Genomic DNA, 20,834 nt, shown 5'->3' on the forward strand with positions numbered 1-20,834 from the left:
ACCGTCCTCAAATAACGTATCTAAATTGCGGATTATCCTTGTCCGTCAAGCCAGACCACTTGACTTCATCGACAATAGCCTCAGTTACAGCGCCGCGTCGATCCCGACGGCGATTCTCCCAGCAATAGTACAGAAACAGTACAATAGTCAACACAGCTGCTGATGCCTGTGTTGCAAGAACGATAATCTTAGCAGGTCGATACCCTGGTGCATCACGGGCCTGAAAGGTCTGCGGTCCGATGATATTTCCCACGGAAAAAGACCCAGCAATTAAGGCACTGGCGAACGCACGTTTGGTATGTCCGGCGCAGTTGGCCATGGTCCACTGGTACAGAATGGGTAGGGTGGCCACGATGGCGTTGACGAGATAGACTCCTATCAGAATTCCCGCCTTGTTCTTCTTCGGAAGGAACGAGAACAACGCCGACCCAATTATCCCCGGGATGCAACAGAGGACATTCCAGGCCCAGCGGTTAGAGGTTCGGCGGATGCCAAAACCGACTAGTAGGGTGAAGAAGATGCTGACTATACCGGAGGGCGTGTTGAGGAGGGCTGAGATGGGACCTGAAAATCCGAATCCTGCAATCAGGGTTGCGGAGTATGTGGTCACCACGCCGCTTGAGATGGATATCTGATAGGTTAGCTTGGAACCAGATGAATAGAATTGCAACTTACTAGGATTGTAATGATGGTTAACAGACAAAGCTGAGGATCGTACACACTTTGCCAGATCTGTCGCAGGTGGTACTTGGAACTCCACATTCCAGTTTGGTTCTTGCTGATATGCTGGATAAGAACGAGTTTTTCATCACTAGACAGCCACGAGGCTTTGATTGGAGTATCCGGGATGAAGAAAAAAGTCAAGGCGCCTACCAAGCTGGTGATGAGACCCAGTACCAGAAACATGATTCGCCATCCCTCCATCGATGCATGATGAACATGTTGGAATGCAAATGAAATAATGCCACCCAGAATCTGAGCAACACCCAGTCCCATGTACCAGAATGTGAATCTCGGAGCTTGTTCACTGCGGGTATAGTATTGACTGCTAATAAGCATCAATGAGGGACCGACAGTCGCCTCGAAGACGCCAAGGAATACTCGTGGAATCAGCAGGGTTCGATAGTCATGCGCTGCAGCTCCACAAGCAGCAGCTAGACCCCAGAGAAAAACATTTGCGCCGAGCCATTTCGCGGCTGGGAATTTCTGAAGACAGAAAACTGCATCAGTCAGAGCTGGGTCACCAAGCAAGGGGTGGAGGGGGGTTGATACTTACCGTTCGGTACCTCGGCGATGAGATAGGCAACGAAGAAATATGTAGCGATGTCGCTGAACTCATTGCCCACAAGTTTTAGGTCTTTTCGTAGACCCATGACCGAGGCGTAATTGAGCATCACCTTGTCTAGGAACTGCAGGACATAACAACAGAACATGTAAGGGAGCAAGTGTCGGTCAATCTTGCGTCGAAGTGCGACTACATCAACCTCGACAGTTCTGGTGTGAGCTTCGAGATAATCAACTGCATCATCTTGGTCCTTGATAGAAGAATCCATGTCAATAAAGGTGGGACGGGGATGGGTACGGGACAGAAATGGCGATGGGGGGTGGAGATGGGGAAGAGGGGATGTAAGGTCAGAGTTGTACAAGCATTTTGAGAAACCAAGACTGCTCTATCACTTTGTCAGATTTGTACTCGACTCAGCTCCTGGTATTTCTTCCAACAATCTCACGCTTTCCAGCCAATGCCTTCCCCATTCAATATGTGGGTGTTTAACGCCACGGATGAGGTCGAAGCAGTGTCTCAGTACAAGTTGATTCTCGCTGTATGTCTGACTTTTACCTCTTTGATGGTTATCGTGGTTTCTTTACGTCTGTTTCTACGCGCAAAGGCGAATCGACTTCTTGCGGCGGATTATGTGATTTTCGTTTCTATGATTTTCAGTATCATCTACAGTGCTTTGTGTATCGCTCGTGAGTAATATTGCTCCTCCTTCCATAATCAAACTAATTCAAACAGAAAGCAGGTATGGCCTTGGACTTCCACTTGCGCTGCGCCCAAAGGCCGATTTGGCAACATATACCAAAGTCAACTATGCCGGACGTCCATTTTACCAGTTAGGCATCGCCGGATTCAAGGCCAGTCTGTGCTTATCCTACTTGAGCTTGCTCGTTGGCACATCGAAGCACATCTATCGCTCATTGATCTGGGTTGTTATTTTCCTCTCGACTGGAGGTCATATTGCGGGAACTCTGGTCTTGTTGCTCAGCTGCACGCCTGTTAAACGAGCCTGGGATATCACAGCTCATGGAACCTGCTTTCCCATTGGACCTACCTTCTACGGGCTTGCAATCTACACCATATTCTGCGATCTGATGATCATCTTCCTGCCGATTCCACTGCTGATCAAGTTGAACATCAAACGCGCACAAAAGATTGGAGTCCTTTGCCTGTTCCTATTAGGTCTTTTTACAACAATCTGCTCTATTCTCCGTCTAACCCAGATACATCGAGTTGCATTTGGTGTAAGTCTCTTCCTGTGTGGTTTTGTCCATACTAATGATTTCAAAGGATGGCAATTCGACTGCTCTGATCCTTTGGGGGACAGTTGAATTCAATATTGGGGTGCGTAAAAGCACCGTGCATAGAGACTCTCATGCTGATCACATCTAGAACATAATGGCCTCGGTACCATACCTCACCCCATTGCTCAAGGGCGTCGTGCGAGATTTCCGCAGTCGGAGGGAGTATGATAGCCAGGGAAATCCGATGGAGAGCTGGGTACAATCGGTTTCATCACCTACAAAGCGAGGCTTCCCCCAGTCACCGACGAAGCGAGGCATTCCCCAGTCACCTACAAAGCGAGGCTTCCCTCAGTCTCCGACGAACCGAGCTTTTCCCCCGTCACCTGCAAAGCAAGGATTCGTCGATCTAGAGTCGGAGGAAGTGATTGAAAGGGTGATCAGTTTCCAGGTTAGTCGGGATTAACTTTATGACTGGGTAGTTAAACTTAGCTAGACTTAGCTAAATTTGCGCCGGTAAATAGCGGCCTTGAATGATATTTGGACTTGCCCAATGAACAGTATAGAATTGGGTTTTACCCACTGTAAAGGTATGTAAGACCATTCTATGATTGCTGCTCATACTCTTGTTAAAATTGGCGTATTTGGTCTGTTTGATTTGTCCATGGTGAATCCGATGGAATGAAGTTATATGGCCATACACGTGACCATCAGACTTGGAAGTTGAATATAAACCCGAACTGCTTACCTAACTGCTTCACTCTCCTACATTGACTTCCTGCCATGCCATTTGTTCATGCTGCCTTCATCCGGACCCATCATATTACGTCTCGAAAAAAAGTCGCTGTCTTAAAACGTGCCGCCAATACACATCAATGTTTTGTCCTTTTACGCACAGGGGGTTGCCCAGGAATGATGTATGCAGAAAGCCAGGAACAAACAAATGTTGAGTCGTGGGTTACTGTCGTGCGTAAGCTGCGCTATAAGGATTATCAGCTGGTCGCTAAGCCAGGGATCGTGACACTGGATGGTGAAGCTCCTTCTGTTACTGGGTTGTGGGAGGTCTCTAGTGTCAAAGAGTTTGGGGAATTTATGTCCAAGAGGGGGACGAACGTGTTCGAGTCCTGGAGAAAAGCAATGGGATATGCGGCTGCCTGACCCGACTATATACTGATGTTGTTCCATGCTGTACATTATTTCTAAGGATATAACGCCATCTCGATAATATACATGGTCTCGCTCGCTACTGGAGACCAATTCAAATAACAGGAGCCGGGAAGCTGAGGATCTTGCAAATATCCTGCCTGGAATCAGTAATGAACTTCTTAAAAGATATTGGATTCGTACCCTTCTCTGACGTCGGTTGTCATCGTAGAGTTGTTTCCACACCTCACGATCTCTGCAACCACTCTCTTGCGGTGTCCCAGGAAAATAATCGCACGCAGGCTGCAGCTCAGCCAGCAATTTGCCTGGCCACATCACCCAGGGCTTGGGCATAGGCCAATCAGAGAAATGGACGAACTTGGCCTCGGCCAGCACTTTATCCGGATTCCATTCCTCCTCTGAAGAGCCCAAGTACCGACTGTGGTCTTTATTGCGGAACTCTCCCGACAAAAGTCCATACTGTCGGTGTGGCAGCACCAGGGCACTATCTCCGTATCGATCATTCAACACCTCCATGTCATATCGGTGGTCAGTCTGGTTCATGTCGCGCTGGCCGGCGAGGGCGGGCTGGATGAATTCTCGAAGGGTGGTATATTCACGGAACGACGGTTCGATCACGGCCATGAGGGAGGAGAGGGTGTGGACTTCGGGGAGGAGCCAATACGCGCGAGGCATGGCAATCTGGGCCTTGGGGAGGAAAAACAGCTCATCCATGTGCTGCAAGAGGGTCATGTCGGAATCAAGATGGATCACGCGGTCATACTGGAGGAGGCCGAATGCGTTTAATTTGATAGTACTTGTGTCCCATCCTGCCTCAGCATATCCTATCATACAGTCAGCACAGCCCTCTTCAGCCTGTGGTAGGATTTACCATGTTGCGCCACTTTCGCGTCCACTCTGATGTTCTCAACCACGACCGGTCTCAGGTCCACATTGTAGGCGTCCCTGGCCAGTAACAATAGCTGACTGATACGGTCTACATCATTCTCAACAACCAAGTCCCATTCTTGGGGGTAGAACAAGACCCGTTCTGCGCGGGATCCGAAGCGGTGCAGGGCCTCAAACACCATGACGCAGTTGCAGAGGTAGGTTTCCGAGGTCGCATAAGATGTGTAGGCATAACGCGACCAGTCCACCCGGTTCTGGTCAAGGGGAGGCCAGGAGGCGTCGGACGATGGAGAGCGCCGGAATCGCCATTGGAGTAAGAACAGGACCAGCAGGGTGATCCAGGTACGAGGTCGGCGCAATTGGCGCTTGGCAATTGTTTTTATAGATTCATCAGGAATATCGAAAAAGTCTCTCTCAGAAGAGTTCGAGCCGCGGCGATAGGGGAAAGCAGAACTTTTTATCGCCATGATGTGGAGAGAGAATTAGATGTGCGGAGATGTCGTTCTCCCGCGTTATCGTCACGTGCGGGGCCTTCGATATTAACCTCAAGTTGCTTTTGGGGCATTTAGGTAGATGAGCAAGTTCTTTGGGGATTCGTGGGGATTCGTGGCAAGGGGAGTTTGCTGCTCTGGTGGGGTTCAACTGAGTGTACATGTGGAGTCATTGACGCGTATCTGCAAATCTCCCGAATATAATCTACCTTTTATAGTGGCAATGTGGAGTTCTTTAAATAGAACCAATGAACTCGAGGAAAAAGAAGTTGATCAAAACCATACTCTTCATGATCTTCTTATCTTAAGCACAAAAAGTAGATAGGAGGCTCAAAGCAGGGTAGAGAAGGCTTAAGAATGACAGATGAAGTAAATTACAGAATCCACAGTTTATGTGAAGTTATTAGCATACCATGACATTGCTATCATTGCTATCATTGCTATCATTGCTGTCAAGGTGTCTGTGACCTGATCCATTACTCCCATTAATGCACATATGGTGCCACTTGCTCCCTTTCAACTCCATGTATATACATATTCATCAAATATACTCTCCACCAGGAAGTAATCGTACATCACCTGATGATGTTGATCGTGGCCGACTTTTGCCCACCTGTACGACAACTTCCGTCTTGACTGAGACACATCCAGGATCAACGTGATCTGGCAGTGCCCGAGATATACGACTCTCTGACCGCGGCCAATCCGGTGAACTTTCTTCATCCTGCCACCCGGTCACAGTCGTCGAGTCCATCCATTGGTCTTTCGGGCGACGTTTCATTTCAGTGTCATTGCTGTTTTCTTTGGACTTGGACCGAGACCAGTATCCTGGTCGGCCGCCACTGCGAGAGTCGACGAATGCTCGGAGAAAGAGACGCGCGACGGGCGCGCATGATGCGAGGAGAATGCTGTAGTTTTCAATCCTGACTATGTTAGCAGGTGCGACACCGTGTGAGCTTTGTGCTTACTTCACCCAGAGTATGAATGAGACGATGTTGTAAGTGAAATCCTGTCGATCTCCTAACGATTTAAGTTTCTGAACTAGTTAGTTTATATTCCATTGGCTCTCACGTTGACGTACATAGGTCTTGATAATTGATGCAGCTCCGGAGAGGATCAAAGGACCACTCAAGGTGAGTGTCTGCCATATGCGCCGCGACCGAGTTGTCCTGTTGATCTTGCGGAACTGAGCCCAGAAGGATATATTAGGGTCCCGATGCAATGTTCGCAGGAAGAACTGCCACAGCTCCATCGCAGCCAGAGCGGCCAAGAAGAAATCGATAATGGTGTTAAAGCCGCCTTGGACAAATCCGACTGTGGTTTGCACCATCGGGGATTGACATTGCACGGAGCCATCTGCTGGGAGCTCTGTCCACATATAGTGAAAATACTGAGTACGATCAACTGAGCGATAAGGACTCGGACCGCATTGCAAGATGATTTGCAGCACAGTGATCAAATTGACAACGATCTGGACAACGGCACAGACTATGATCGATGTCCGGATCCTACGATCACTCGCCGCAAAGCAGGTCAGCAGGAAGCACATCATGCCGGTCCGAGAAACCATGGCCGATGACACAGCAATGGGTTGGGAGGTAAAATCCCATTTCATGGCGTGGAACTTTTCCTCCGCAGACAGGTAGAAAAAGTGTCTTCCGAGACCCCAATGGGCACTGGCGAGATCAGCGATTGAACAGTGTAGTAGACATGGAATAATACCTCATTTGAATCATGGTCATGTGTGTGATGTCAAACCCATATGCAACCAGAAATAATAGATCTTCAATTCCCCAGATCCGCTCCGGTCTGGAAACCTGGGGTAGGGTCAAACCGATCCATGCTTTAACCACGAAACGAAAGCCCAACGCCACACCAACTATGGCAGTGAGAACCTACACAGATTAGCGGTGCGCTATCTCATGGAGCCGGGGTCTGCCTACCCAGCATGCGTCGAACGTGGCCGTGCCTGTAGGGGGTCAGTACAGTATTGATCGATACACGCGACATGAACATACCGATATTGACATCCCCTTCCCGGGGCCGTGGAATACTCATAATTAGGATGAACTGCAGGGTCAGACATAGGAATGTAGCGAGCGGGGACTCGATACAAATAGTTCTGAACGTCACAGCTGTAGAGTTTAAACTTATTACAGGTCAGACGGGCAAGGGATGATGATGATAAACCATGAAGAACTGTAAACCCAAAACTACACTTTTCAATCGTGGAGTAACCGACTAATACTGCGTAAACGAGAATTGGAAATATGAGGCGAGTTCATGACTTCGGCGCAAGCGGATCAGCTTATGCAAGGGGTGGATTACAAGGGAGAAAGTAACAGATCAATAGTTCAAGACAAAAGTACATCGACAAGATCTGAATTAGATTTTCAAACGAACCGGATCGGCAAGGAAGGTGATGGATGTATCACATTGATCTATCTGATCTACAACTACTTTATTAGATGATCCGATTGGATCAATGAATCAACTGCATCTCCACCAACGATTCACCCCCTGCAACATAAGCCTCGAACGTAACTTTCAGCCCTGCGACTTGGGCCAGCTGCCGCCACTCAGAAGAACTTCGCTCACGCCCGCCAAAGAGACAAATCATGGTCGCGTGTAGGTTTGTATAGGTCATGTTCTTCGCATATTCAATAATCAGCAGCCTAAAGCTATCAGCAATGTTCAACAGAGGGAATGACCGAACAACCTTGACGTAGGCGCCATAGCGCGTGAAAGCTTCTGCAGTAACGCCACGGCGGCCAAATCCGGCAAGTTATGCAGAATGTGCTGAAGGGAGTAGATCCTCGCACCAGTGACCGGCTGTGCAGGACTAGTCTGATAATTCCACTCCATCAAGCGAATCCCCGGGATGTGGTCGATCTCCGCGTTGAACTCTTGCACCACAAGATTCTCGGCGCTTAGATGCGGGAATGCCGCTTGGACTTCTAGGAGTAGTTCGCCGCGTCCCCCTCCGATGTCGACCATCGCTACTGAGCCTGGGGCGCTGAGGGCTGCTCGTAGGTCATATCCAAGGGATTGGACGCGTTCGGGGAATGTGCCGAATTTGAGGAATTTGCCGACCATGAATTCGTTGAAGCTTTCCATTCGTCCTTGGGCTTCCATGATGCTGTAAGTGTGTGATTTGGAGAGTGACGAATCGCCCATGAGTTCGTATGCATATTGCATTGGACCAGCTTTTTCTTCAAATGGGTAGGCAAAGTTCGTGTCTTGAAGCTTCTTCATCAAGAATGCGCCTCCCATCAGCCCCTCGGTGGTGCTAATTGGTCAGCTTATTTCAGAGTTAGGGTATGCGTACGAACAAATGTAATGCGCCATGTTGAGCGCTGGGCATATCAACCATGTGTTGGGTAACCATATTGGCATTGTATCGGTCCTCGTCCACGCGGTCCACCAGTCCCAATCCAGACATGATGTAGAGTGTATCAGCTGTGATGGTCAGTACAGATCAGGCAGTCAGGCAGCGACACGAGTACGTACATGCGAGTTGAATACATAATTCTGGCTTGTTTGGCGACCGGGCTGCGTTGGCAGCTTTGGCTACGTCTTCCGCGCTGGCGGCGCCTCCTCGCACCAAAATGCCAAAAAGGTCAAAATGAATTGCGACTGGGACAAATCCTAACGAGGCAGCCTACTTGCATTAACTCTGTTCGTGGTCATATCACAGTACTTACCTTGGTGACGGTCGCTGCCAGGATAGCTCCAGGGTGCGGAGCTGGCTTGGAAAGGCCGAACAGACTACCCAGACGATTGAAGAACGACATGGTTATGGTTGAAGCTTTCATGAGTGAAGAGCATCAGTATGATTCTTAAAAGGGTTGGAATTTGTGATACAGTACCTTTTGCTCTTAGTCCTTGTTAACCGATTCGCTCGTTTTGACCAATCACCATGCAAGGGAACTTGCATGAACAAATCACTAGTCTATGTTCCTTTTCCCGGAACAAATCATTAGTCTATTTTCCCTTTTCCGGAACTCCAGACTCCGTAATTGAGTTTTGATTTACTTTGTGATTGATATCGAAGTCAATGTGATGTCTCCAGTACCTGATACATCTGATGCGGAACATCCTACCATGTGTTCTTAAATCCTCCGATTCCCACAGAGGAAAAGATAATCCCTTACATACTTCACCTTTATTGATCGTTCTGTTTCATTTCATCATGTCCAAATTGGCGCCAGTACATGAGATGACCGAGTCCAATGGCTTGAGTCCATCTCCATCTCCAGAGAACAAACAACCCATGAACTCTCCACGAGATTGGTCCTTTGCCCGAAAGACCTTGATATTCATGGCGCTGATGTCGAGTTCCATTCTGGCCGATGGGTACCTATCCTCCAGCCCAATTGTGATCGGGACTGACGGAACTAGGGCGATGGTCTGGGGTTCAACGCTGATTACCCAACAAGCGATTGATTGGGATATTACTGTGAATCACTCTGCAACCAGCATGAACTATGGAATTCTTCTTCAGGGATTCGGTGGAATAATCGCAGTCCCGTTGGTTGAAGCATATGGACGGTACGTGCCATGTGGTGCCATGTGGTCCACGTGGATTGTTTGGAATTGGACTGATCATGTTAGATTCCCAATCTGGATCTGGCCTCAGGTTATCACAATGTTGATGGTCCTGGGCGCGACACTGTCCACAGATTATGCCACGTTTACCACTTTTCGCTCGCTGCAGGGGTTATTCGGAACTATCCCTCAGGTCAGTACTCATACATGACTTAGATCATAATTTAATTTCGATTTAGGTGATAGGACTGCCGCTTATCCATGACATATATCATCCTCACGGTAAGTAAGAGATAAGAGATGGAAGGGACTCTGCTGACCTGATTAGAATGGCCTCGCATGATTAATATCTGGTAAGACCACAGGCATGTATGTGGTCCATTGCTAACGCATCCAGGGGCACCACCTTTTTAGTTGGTCCGTTCTTGGGTCCGGCTATAGCGGGCTATATCGGTGCTGGTACGAACTGGAGGGTTTCCTTTGGGGTCTTGACGGCACTCTATGGCTTGTCTACTGCAATGGTACTTGCATTCGGTCGAGAAACCTATGCTTCAGGGAAACCTGGCTCGAGAGTCGGTTCATACTTTGGGATTGGGAATACGGGTCTTCCGAAGCTGGCCACCATTGCAGATCAGTGCCGGATGTTGTTTGTCTATGTCTTCAAATTCCCACTTTTCATGACAGGTAGGTACCATTCCCGCCTCTTTGACAAGGCTAACTTGTTAAGGTCTGACGGTCCTGGTTACATTTACCTGGCCGATCGGAATCACTACCACCATCGACACCTTTCTACACAGTCCTCCATACCTCTTCAATACAATCGAGGCCTCGTCTATGCGTTTTGCCGGTGTTATTGGGGCTCTTTGTGGTTCGTTTTTTCCCCTCTATTCCCCTTCTACATGACACTTCTGACTCCTCTAGGGTACTTGGTTGGGAACATCTTCAACGAGTGGATCTACCGCCGCCACTCTCACAACTGGCGCACCGAGTATCGGCTTCACGGAGTCTGGCTACCCGCAGGAAGCATGGTGGCTGGCCTGTTGACATATGGGTTAACAATGCAATTTAGCAAGCACTGGATTGGTATTGCATTCGGTTGGATCATGGTGAATACCGGTCTAGTAGCAAGCATTGTGTGAGTAATCTCCGGCATTCAATTGGTCGAGCTAACACGTACAGGGCGATCACTGCATACGCGTTGGAGAAGTATCCAAATCAAGCTACCTGTGTGTCGGCCATTTTGAATATGTGGCGCACCTGTGGTGGATTCTCCGTGGGTTATTTCCAGCCGGCTTGGATTGCGCGGAACGGACTGGGTGTGGTGTTTGGGATCCAAGCAGCGATTGTAATTGTAGCGATCATCTTAACTATTACCCCTGTATTCATACTGGGTAATAAGGGGCGATTGGATGAGACTGAGCCGGAGGCGGTCGAATGAGGCACGAGATCATAGATGATGTGATGACTTGTAAATGGAAGTTTTGTAACCAACTTTGGCGATGGATATGAATTTGACAATGTGAATATGTATTGAGCAATGATACCTATTGGTCTGTTCTCGAACGGATCACTTGCATATCATAGACTGTAAATGCAGGCAGTGTCCTGTGTGTCCATGTCGGTTCCAACGCCGAACGCCTTGCAAATGATCTCGTTGAAAGAATCTGGATGTAGCGAAGTAGGAAATATGTGCAATGAAGGTTATATATACAATGAGAGGGTCATGACCTAGTCAACAATGTACTCGACCTGAGGACAGGATGACTGGAAGGTATTCAACAGCTTTTGAACACGACGAGGGATCCAGCCCGAGGATGTTCCATTGCTGCGGACGCCATGCAACGTAGTGGCAGCATGTTTGCACGAACTCTCCTCGTGGTGGTACGAATATTGAAGACATTCGGTATTCTGCATGCAAGCATCTGCACATGAGTCGACGGAAGGAAGAGTGGGTTCATCGAAGATGATATCGGCCCCGGACAGGTTATCCCAATCATCAAGCTGAGAGAGGGTTTCATTGTGGACGTACTCGCGGTACACGTCGGCATGGAGCAGCAAGGCATTCTTGCCACTCTGGAACCAACCCCGGTCAAACTGCCACATCTCCTCGATATCATCGGGGTTCATATGATGGTATGAGATCACTGGGTAGCACCAGGGCTGTCGGCCATAGGCCTCGGAGAAGTGGTCAACCTCCCATGGCCGAGAAGTCATCATCATGGGCCAGGCCCAAGTCAAGAAGATGTGCGTGCTTTGGAGAGCCTTGGCCAGGACACAGTCTCCGGCCCATTCGGAGGCGGTCATTTGCTCCAATTCATCCATAGCTTCGGTCTGATAATTGTGTAGACGGTTCATGGCTTTGTTCGATAGAATGACACCAGCTCCACCATACCCAAAGAGGATGTCGCCGATCTGCATCGGGCTGCCGAGGTAGTAACTGCGCGTGTAATCCAGATGCGCGAGCCAGTTGACCAGATTCTGCCAAACGATGTAGGTGTCGGCCTCGATGAAGATGTACCATTTGGCGTCGGGCATGATTTGCCGCGCTTCCTCTGTCATGGGAAGAAACTTCCACTTGTCCAGCTTCCAGCCCGGATTGTTCACCTTGCCGAAGGGGCCGTTGGTGTCATCGCCCCAATCTTCCTCGGTCAAGCCGTCACGGCCAACCTCTTGCAGACGTTTGTAAAATTCAAACTCCGGCTCCTTGTCCATGGTAGTCTGAGATACATTTTGCAGGACATCGTAGGTGCGCACACCGTTGATGACTTCTTCATAATCTGAAAACACTGCAAAGTGTGGGACACACCGGAGACCAGTGCGTAGCTGCACTGGAACTTTTTCTTGGGCTTCTGTTGCGCCCGTTTTCAGAATCACCATCACCTCGTCCATGTCGCGACGTATGCGTCCACATTGTTCTTCTTCGGCAGAGATTTTAGGCGAAGGCTGCGGGGTTGGTTGGGTCGGCTCCAGGTCGGCGGACTGATTCACTTCCGTGGTCACCCGGATTTGATTGTATGTAGACAAAAGGTAGTAGAGGAGGGCGAAAACAAGGAGCGGAGAGGAGATGAAGAACCATCGTCGTGGAGAACTCAACATGGTCAGAGAAGTCTAAAGGAATGGATTAGGAAAGGAAAGTATGAGCCATAAGAGAAGGCCCTCTCTGTTGGAAGAAAAGTGAGTGAAGGGATGGAGCAAAGACGGCGGCTACTAAAACGTGCAGAAAGGGACAAGGGATCATGTAATAAATGGGGCAAATAGGTGTTTGACAATCGTTCTCTCCTTTCGCATTTTCCCCATAGCTGGTTGACCGCGGCGATCTATGGGGCGACCGCACAGGGACGACCCTATGATTTGGGCAACCGATGACGAAGCGTAAGAGTGATAGGTTAACCGCCCGTAGCATTTGGGATGGATCATCAACCACGCGGGCCATGAACCAACGAGGCTGTGGGCGGGAAGTTCAAGCCTACCGCTGGCCCCACGTAGCGTCATCGGTTGCGGGACTCGAAACGCAACAGAAGGAAATGATCGACCGGTGGGAGCCAGTGAGAGTGGGGAACCAGACACCGGGTTGGTCCAATATTAGCCGATCCAGCTGATCAGGGGGGTTTCAAAAAAGTATTGAAAGGAGAAACACTAATCAAGGAGGGGAAATATAGATTGAATATCGAAGATTAAGGTTCAATATTGAATATTTGGGTGACGGAAGTGGCTTTGAGCCGAGGCAGAAGCTTAATGGAATCCAAAACAACTGAGTAATTAAAGTCTGAAACAAGGGACCCAATGGGGAAAGGAGATATGGAGAAGAGAAAGGAGAGGAGAAAGGAGAAACTGTCAAAGGAGTAAGATCTCTGGATCAAGTCAAGGTCAACCATGGTTACGGAGTACTTTTGGGGGTGATAGATGGTTGCCTGAGTGCCTGAGTGCCTGAGTGCCTGAGTGCCTGTACGCCTGATATATCTGATCATCACGTGTGTTTCAGAGACAGCTACAACAGGCTTGGTGGCATTCCAAATGACTTACACACTAGTACCTACTACTGACTATCAATAAATCTCAAATGTTTTATGATCTGGCAAATTCCAGGGTCCAACCCCTGATCGTAGCCTGCATGCTCTATACAGTAAAGATCTACGTAGGTATGTTCTGGTACTACGCAACAAATATTCCGTGATCATCCTTTTTATTGGGTCTAATCTACAATCCAATGTCTGGTTAGACTGGAGGTAGCTGTCACTTTCACTCAATATATTTACAAGATGAGATCTAGTAGATTTCATTTGAACCCTTAAGGGAAAGATTCTGGGCAAATGCATGCCAGGGAATTCGTGCCCATGAACTAACTCCCTTGGTGTCACCAATGGGTACATGTCGATCCCGCCAGTGATGTTTCGGCGGGGCGTTAAGCCGTAATGCGGTGACAGTCCACTGGCCATTGTTTTCCAGAGACCTGCTTGAACCCGGTCAAGTGGGAGATAAATGACTCGAGCGGTCGAACCAACTCGATCCAGCCACGGAGTAAGTCGCTTCACCTTTTCTCCGGAACCTCTTGGAACATTTCTGGGAAGAATCCTGGCGGCGGCCAGATATCAGCAATGGATGGTGGATGGACAAGAGGTTGTGGTCCAACCAGTCGATCGGGGTCGTGGCAAAAGGCCTGGAAGGTGCTGTCGTCCAAGAACCCAAAATCCTTGAGGCCAGCCTCGCGGTTGGTGGACCATTCGGTGGTGTCCAGGTACGCCAGATCTTTGAAAATCGCGTCGAGGTTTCCGTTTCCGTTGAATCCCATATCGCTCGTCGGCGGTCGATCAGAAGAATTCATCATCGGGTTAGAGGTGCCTGATTCTGGAGTATGTGGCGGGTGACCATTGGACGGATACATGACATCCGGTGCACTGCGCGGCGTCACTTTATCTGAAAGTGTAGGTGCATCCATAGGCAGCGCTTGCATGGGCACGTCCATCGTGGACAAATCGGTGTTCTCCATGACGGTGTCTTTGGGTGTCAGCGATTGCCCATCCACGGGAATGCTGATACCGAGGATAGACGAAGCATAGGCTTGATCACGTAGATGCATGTGTGATGCAGACATTGCAGGAATTGCAGGAACGGCCGAAAATCCTGGCTGTTGCCAGCGCTCCATAAAGGAAATTAGAGAGCCATACACGGGCCACGTCGGAATAAGCGCAGTCGTCTTTTGCTGGAACTCCTCTGCCCACTGGGCAAAAGGGAAGCTGTCTGACGAATCTACGGTTTGTCGGAGTGAAAAGGCCTGCTCGGAGATTGTACGCATGGCAAACTCGAAAATAGGTGGGAGTCCACACATGGGGAAGTTTTCCAGGTGCTGCGTGATCATCGACAGTCCTCGGTACAACAGCTTCTTGGCCCCCTCTGTTGCGGGTCGCTGGGTTCGGTGTAGCCCCTGTTCTCCCGGAATGAGGCGTACATAGAGCCACAGAAGCGTCGCGACGTAGGTCAGGCCTAGGTAAGTCTGGTGCGGCAGCAAAGTGGAGTGTCGTTCCGGATACATACTCTCAGGCCCGATCAATCGACACCCAAGAGGTAACCCATCATCCCACAGCTTGAGATCCGCCACCATCTGCTGCGCAAACGACGCAGGCTTGTATCCCATTGCTAAATTTCGGGAGACTTTGTTGAGTACACTGGCCAGTTCGACTAGTCGATTGAAGCAGCTCAGTGCCAGCAACGGGCCTCTGCGAGGGGGGTTCTTGTGGGCAACACCGGTTGGTGGGAGGACGTCAACCCATGAATTCCACTCCTCCAGTCCATCCTCTTCTAAAAGACCCACAGCAGCCATGTCATTCGAGGACATTGCCGGGGATCGAGAGAGTCGGAACGAAAGTAATGAGTCGATCACAAAGCACCCCAAAAAGACCGCTTTGCCCTGTTTCAGTTCATCCGAGCGGCGGGTATCCGTCATGGCTCCCAAGCCCATGGCGATGGCCATCCGCACGGCCTGGCCACTTAACAGCCACGACGCTGTCCAGTCTTCCAGGCCCATATTCACCAATGCTAGCAAGAGTAACGCCTGTATATGACCGAGTTCGTATCGTTCTTTCTCCGAGGGAATGAGATTTCGAGCCACCGCATAGTACTCTTTCGCAAGAGACAGCGCGCCAACCGGGCGAGCTCGGGGATCGGTTCGGGATTGAGTGATGGTGTAGCTGAGAATAGCCCATAACGTAGCATGGTCTCCGGATCCCGGAGACGTTGTCGCCAATGAAAATGGTGCATTGGCGTAGAGGTAGGACGCGCGAAGGACGTTGTGTTTCGCGACGATGGGCAGCCAGGAGTTCGTGGTCGCGAAATAGATATCTAGAAGTTGTGAGGTTTGCGGCGGTAGCTGGAGGGTATTGGGACTGCTCTGAGCGCCACGATTGTCCGGGGCCTGCGCCAGGCGGGCTCGTTTTGCGAGGGGGAAAGACCGGACGGACCGACGACCCGTGGTGCGTCAGAGCCCAGGGGAGTCATTTCTCGACCAACTCGAAACCCCCATTGACTACCATCTCCATGATCCTCGAGGTTCCGTGATCGCTTCCCGGTGGTAGAGGCTGGTTCGGAGTTGGACAGCATCTTCTCAAGAGCGCCGTACAAGCGACTCGTCTTCCAGGTCTCATGCAGACTCTCCGAATTATTATCGTCCGTCCAGACCGACATCAGCTTTTCGCGACGACCGGCCGATTCCACTGTCGTTCCCAGCATGGCTAACATGGTGTCTTCGAACCCGTCGATATTGCATATTGACAATGCCCAAAGTTTCTCTAGGCCGCGCACATAACCTTCAGGTAGACCTCGTTTCTTCGCGTGGGGATCGTATGAGCAGCTTTGGCCGGAAGCCTGGCAGGCGGAACAAGTAGGACGAATTCCATCGCATTTGTCCTAGGTTCGAAGGAGACGGTTAGTCCGGACGTCGAAGACATTTCGAAGAGGATTTGCCAACTCACCTTTTTACTGCGACAGCGGTCGCATGCTCTAGAGACCCTCTTCCGCCGAGGGGCTTTATCAGAGCCCTCGTCCATGAGGGTTATTTTAAGTCAATATGCATCCCATGTATTTTGAATCAGATGAGATCGCGACTCCCAAGAGTCAAGGGAAAGATCGAGTATTATGAGAATCCCGTACAAGGGAAGATCTAGGTAAAATAATCCATGGGAGGTGGAAGATGGAGTTAAAGCCGAATGCGGGATTACGCAACAACCAAGTTCCAATGGAGGTCACATTCAATGCTGAGTCAACCATAGAGAATCCTAAGTTAACTAATTCCTAACTATATATATAATTAACTGGATCAAATACTACTAGTACCTTGAAACAGGTATATGAACATCCAGGTACGATCTGCGGCTATTCTTGCTGTTCAAAGTTCCCCACATCCCCACGCGTGGGAATTGTGGGAAATTGAAGTTGTCTTCAGTTTAGACTGGAACAGATAACATTGAGGTCGATGTATACATTTATGTATAGATTTATACATACCTAAAAGGATTGTCGCTATTACTTTACAATGAAGTGTTTTCTCCCGCTACATAGCATTCTTATAGTCTGAACTTGCTCAACTATATAGACTTTCTCCTTTCTTCAACCAGATATTCCTGCCCCACGAAAACCCACTTGTTTTCGGTTAGAATTAAGATCAGGCTATTGAAAACATATTTCATATCTAGTTAACTATTCCATCATCTAAAAACAGAAAACAGGGAGCACTGCCCGATTGACCGGCTTCCCGATACCCACGGGTGACCCGCCGGCTCCCTAATTACTCCGTCGGGATGCATCCGTCAAATTTACTCCAATTGATGGCTTCCTAGACAATAGATGACTTTATCTTTATGACTTTGATATTTTTAGAGTGTTCTTTTTTTATTTATAGACCACCTTATTGCCATTGATTATTCAAGTACGCAGTGCATGTACTTGCAAGTGACACTGTAATTTAATCTTGATTGTCCGGGATAAGACTTCTGCCGCGGCGACAGCAAATTAGAGATCTATTGCGTACATGATCGTTCACGCGGGTTTTTATATCCACCTGATCTGTTTGAGTCCAGGGATATCGTATTACTGTCCAGGATGCTCTTCACTGACATCAATACAAAGTACCCTTCCCATAATTGCTGCCAACCCTTCCAAGGTTGATAGTACATATACCAGGGCTCAAGTAAAGAGAGATAAATAGGAATTAAGTCCATTAGAAAGTAATCTATCGAAATGATAGGCTTTAATCTTGGAAAGATGTTAGCTTCGAATTCCTGGTCTTTATATCAAACTCAATGTATCTTCCTTGGTATTGCCGAAACACTCATTCCAGTCCCTAATCACATTCTTATTACTGAAAGCCCGCAACGTTACCTAGATATAACCGCTCACATCAAAGCATTTGAACAAAGCTCAAAGGAAAAGTCTAGAATATTCGGACTATCCGAACAGAGAAATCAAGTAAGACCGTGGAAAAACCGTGGAAGAAGTCACTTCCATTCAATTGATCGAATTGATTAAGTTAGAAATATCGAGCATATTACTCAAGTGCTACGCCCTAACAATTACCTCTATACTGACACCATCTCAGTCATCTCCGACTTCAGTTAAAAGTTCAACCTGCCAGATCTCTAAATGGTTGGATAAAGAGCACAGACCAGCGATAACAACTTAACCCCGTAGGCGGTGTGTGGCCCCCCCAGCTTTATTTTCTTTGACCTCGACCGGGCCGTCAACATTCAGATTCAACCTTGGAACTACCCCAGGGGCATATGAATTTTGGCGAGACTATCACAATCCCTCATGCCTGGTTTTTTAGATCCTGCAGACCTACTGGCTGCTGGTTGGAGGAAACGCAAACGAGATCATGAAGACTCTACAACCTTGGTTCGGCCGTAAGTCTTTATCTGATAGGATTGGATGTTCGACTTTGATCACTAATGATTACTAGATCAACATTTGGACCGTGTCGAGTAGATCGTTCCGACCGGGATAACAATTGTTCACCCCTATCCCGACATCAGGAGACTGGCGACCTCTCCTTCCGGCCGCGCTGTTTACCTCGCAAGCGCCGACACATTCAGACCCCCTATATCACATTTCCTACCCATCAACAATCCTCCCTCCTCTCACCCAATGTATACGCCCCCGCCCAAGATTCCTACTCTCCACCCGTGTCCCCCAGGACCATCGTCCCTATTACCTATCCTACTTCGCCCTCCGCGCTTCGTCCCTGTCACATCTGCCACCGTCGTCCCACAACACGACAAGTCCTAGATGCATATGCAGACTGTGATCTTTGTGGTGAACGCGCATGCTTCATCTGTCTCCGACAATGTGACGCGCTCGCCTGTCGTGGCACCAAGATAAACCCAAGCCCGGGTCAATCAGATATCTACACCCACGAGAGGATGTTCGAAGGCACGGATTCTCGAAGAAAGATCTGTTCAAGCTGCGCGGTGGAGGGAATCACTGAGACCGGTACAGAAATTGTCCAGTGTCTGGATTGTGTCCGCGGTCATTCGACTTGGCCGACTGGCGCTATGGCACCTGGATGGACATTGGATGCCATGAACCATGACCATATGGTTGGATAAACATATTTCTCCTGCTATGCCCATTCATGATCACCGGCCATCCTCGGTCTTGCAACACTTTATATCATGAACCTGACATGAAACGACCTACGACATTACTCCTATTATTTGACTTGAGGATTTGACTGCTTTCCCCGGCGTTGCACATATGCATAAGGCTTGCATCTGGTTCCTTTTTCTCTTTTCTTTTTCTCTTTCTATTGGACTTGGCTTCTTTAACTTTATGCATTTTTGGTTCTTCGTTCGTTTCATGGCATGGCATAGTGATACCAATACATTACATCAGTTACATCAATTAATAAAATTCATGGTATTCTCCAAATTAATGACAGATGCATATATAAATGTAGGCCTCATGTCGATGCTGATCGGGTATAACATAATAAAGACAGACTCTACTCTGCTCGACTTAACGTCCAAACCGCATCTGAGCTCCAGCGTAGTGCCACAATCCCCGCATGAAACCCTGATACTCCACTGCCTCACCATACCCAGCTACTCCATGACTGCGGTCCCCAGTGCAGTACATCTCGGTCAGGCGGATCTGCCATGGCGGGTATCCATCCAATTTCAAATATGGTGCAAAGATCAGCAATAGATCAGGCTCGGGGCTGATGATATTGGCTGTACGGTCCGATCTCCCCTCGGGCTGGAGTGGCTGAGAAGTGATTTCGCTGAGCTCTGCGTCCACCAGCTCTGGGGTGATATCCTCCGGAGACAGCTTTCCATTCTGGGACATCTCGGCTAGGGTCTTGGTCAGATCCACCATGGTCTCTCGGCCGTCGGTGGCGGAGAGTAGCAGTAGGGTCAAGGGAGGCACCTCAGATTTGGAGCTGGTGGTACCGTAGATGGGGTGGTGAGGGGCAAAGAGCTGCAGAGACGGCTGCTGCGAGGGTGAACCGTAGTAGGATGCGAGCTTGGTGGTAATGATTTGATGCAGAGCAGGGATACAGGATTTCAAGACACCTAGATTTGAACTTGGTCAGTCTTCCACCTTTCCTAGGTAAGTTAGAAGCATACCTGTCTTCTCATATATACTGAGCTGTGAAATCCCCGCACAAGAACTCCAAGCTGTCAGCTCGGCTACCTCATCCATCAAGACTGCTAACGCATCATCCTCGGTCCGCAATGTCAGGATAATACTCAGATGCTGGGGCAATCGTTTCAATCCCCGAACATCCTTTCGGATCAACTCAGGCGTCCGGTGGTGGTGGTAAACGACCGCGAAGATCCGGTCGACAACAGCATGGTAGGCTTGAAGCAAGCGCACGATGATTCCATAGATAATGTGAGTGAGAGCGTAGGTAAGGTGATGAATCTGCGACTTGACAAAAGTGCGAATTGGGGTCTTGCGAGTCTTTTGCCGCCGGGAGTTGGTCGAGGCTCTGGGACGTGTCTGTGGTAGGTCGGCGGGATCAGGAAGGTATGGTTTAATCAAATTCTCGCGATCGGCGACTGATAGGTTATTACCACGAGAGCGTAGCTCTGCACGCAAAATATCGCGCTCTTCTTGGGTGACCATTTTGATGTTGGGGAGTTTTTGAGGATTCCAAGATCGAAAGCGGAAAAGGTCGCAGATAAAACGGTTATGCAACGTATACTTTAACTCTACATACTGTGTCCCGCTTCT

At 49.0% G+C, this 20,834-nt stretch overlaps 10 protein-coding genes across 10 annotated transcripts; 4 read left to right on the forward strand and 6 right to left on the reverse strand.

Annotated features, from left to right (window-relative positions):
• Positions 1-7: 7 nt before the first annotated feature.
• On the reverse strand, positions 8-1,553 carry N7520_003339 (putative MFS transporter; the record flags this gene model as incomplete). Its single annotated transcript, XM_057137274.1, has 3 exons — positions 8-631; positions 676-1,220; positions 1,277-1,553. The coding sequence occupies 3 exons, from the start codon at positions 1,551-1,553 to the stop codon at positions 8-10; spliced, it is 1,446 nt and encodes a 481-aa protein (XP_056997739.1).
• A 207-nt stretch (positions 1,554-1,760) lies between these two features.
• Positions 1,761-2,986, forward strand: N7520_003340 (uncharacterized protein; the record flags this gene model as incomplete). The annotated part of the gene is made up of 4 exons (XM_057137275.1): positions 1,761-1,971; positions 2,018-2,523; positions 2,570-2,623; positions 2,672-2,986. The coding sequence occupies 4 exons, from the start codon at positions 1,761-1,763 to the stop codon at positions 2,984-2,986; spliced, it is 1,086 nt and encodes a 361-aa protein (XP_056997740.1).
• Positions 2,987-3,435: 449 nt separating this feature from the next.
• Positions 3,436-3,678, forward strand: N7520_003341 (uncharacterized protein; the record flags this gene model as incomplete). Its single annotated transcript, XM_057137276.1, has 1 exon — positions 3,436-3,678. One exon carries the CDS (start codon positions 3,436-3,438, stop codon positions 3,676-3,678), a length of 243 nt encoding a protein of 80 aa, XP_056997741.1.
• A 100-nt stretch (positions 3,679-3,778) lies between these two features.
• N7520_003342 (Glucose N-acetyltransferase 1) lies at positions 3,779-5,039 on the reverse strand (the record flags this gene model as incomplete). The annotated part of the gene is made up of 3 exons (XM_057137277.1): positions 3,779-3,820; positions 3,868-4,508; positions 4,556-5,039. The coding sequence occupies 3 exons, from the start codon at positions 5,037-5,039 to the stop codon at positions 3,779-3,781; spliced, it is 1,167 nt and encodes a 388-aa protein (XP_056997742.1).
• A 565-nt stretch (positions 5,040-5,604) lies between these two features.
• N7520_003343 (uncharacterized protein) lies at positions 5,605-8,857 on the reverse strand (the record flags this gene model as incomplete). Its single annotated transcript, XM_057137278.1, has 11 exons — positions 5,605-5,986; positions 6,032-6,099; positions 6,145-6,739; positions 6,786-6,958; positions 7,007-7,032; positions 7,082-7,198; positions 7,581-7,738; positions 7,783-8,352; positions 8,396-8,522; positions 8,574-8,724; positions 8,768-8,857. The coding sequence occupies 11 exons, from the start codon at positions 8,855-8,857 to the stop codon at positions 5,605-5,607; spliced, it is 2,457 nt and encodes an 818-aa protein (XP_056997743.1).
• Positions 8,858-9,255: 398 nt separating this feature from the next.
• Positions 9,256-11,049, forward strand: N7520_003344 (uncharacterized protein; the record flags this gene model as incomplete). Its single annotated transcript, XM_057137279.1, has 6 exons — positions 9,256-9,804; positions 9,851-9,893; positions 10,026-10,295; positions 10,339-10,479; positions 10,533-10,746; positions 10,791-11,049. The coding sequence occupies 6 exons, from the start codon at positions 9,256-9,258 to the stop codon at positions 11,047-11,049; spliced, it is 1,476 nt and encodes a 491-aa protein (XP_056997744.1).
• A 290-nt stretch (positions 11,050-11,339) lies between these two features.
• On the reverse strand, positions 11,340-12,707 carry N7520_003345 (uncharacterized protein; the record flags this gene model as incomplete). The annotated part of the gene is made up of 1 exon (XM_057137280.1): positions 11,340-12,707. The coding sequence occupies one exon, from the start codon at positions 12,705-12,707 to the stop codon at positions 11,340-11,342; it is 1,368 nt and encodes a 455-aa protein (XP_056997745.1).
• Positions 12,708-14,139: 1,432 nt separating this feature from the next.
• On the reverse strand, positions 14,140-16,651 carry N7520_003346 (putative C6 transcription factor; the record flags this gene model as incomplete). Its single annotated transcript, XM_057137281.1, has 3 exons — positions 14,140-16,034; positions 16,058-16,511; positions 16,577-16,651. The coding sequence occupies 3 exons, from the start codon at positions 16,649-16,651 to the stop codon at positions 14,140-14,142; spliced, it is 2,424 nt and encodes an 807-aa protein (XP_056997746.1).
• A 1,759-nt stretch (positions 16,652-18,410) lies between these two features.
• Positions 18,411-19,204, forward strand: N7520_003347 (uncharacterized protein; the record flags this gene model as incomplete). The annotated part of the gene is made up of 2 exons (XM_057137282.1): positions 18,411-18,502; positions 18,559-19,204. 2 exons carry the CDS (start codon positions 18,411-18,413, stop codon positions 19,202-19,204), a joined length of 738 nt encoding a protein of 245 aa, XP_056997747.1.
• Positions 19,205-19,613: 409 nt separating this feature from the next.
• On the reverse strand, positions 19,614-20,726 carry N7520_003348 (ditrans,polycis-polyprenyl diphosphate synthase; the record flags this gene model as incomplete). Its single annotated transcript, XM_057137283.1, has 2 exons — positions 19,614-20,170; positions 20,225-20,726. The coding sequence occupies 2 exons, from the start codon at positions 20,724-20,726 to the stop codon at positions 19,614-19,616; spliced, it is 1,059 nt and encodes a 352-aa protein (XP_056997748.1).
• Positions 20,727-20,834: the final 108 nt, after the last annotated feature.

The sequence above is a fragment of the Penicillium odoratum genome (assembly GCF_028828045.1).
Source record: "Penicillium odoratum strain IBT 22623 chromosome Unknown utg000003l_segment0_segment0, whole genome shotgun sequence".
NCBI lineage: Eukaryota > Fungi > Ascomycota > Eurotiomycetes > Eurotiales > Aspergillaceae > Penicillium > Penicillium odoratum.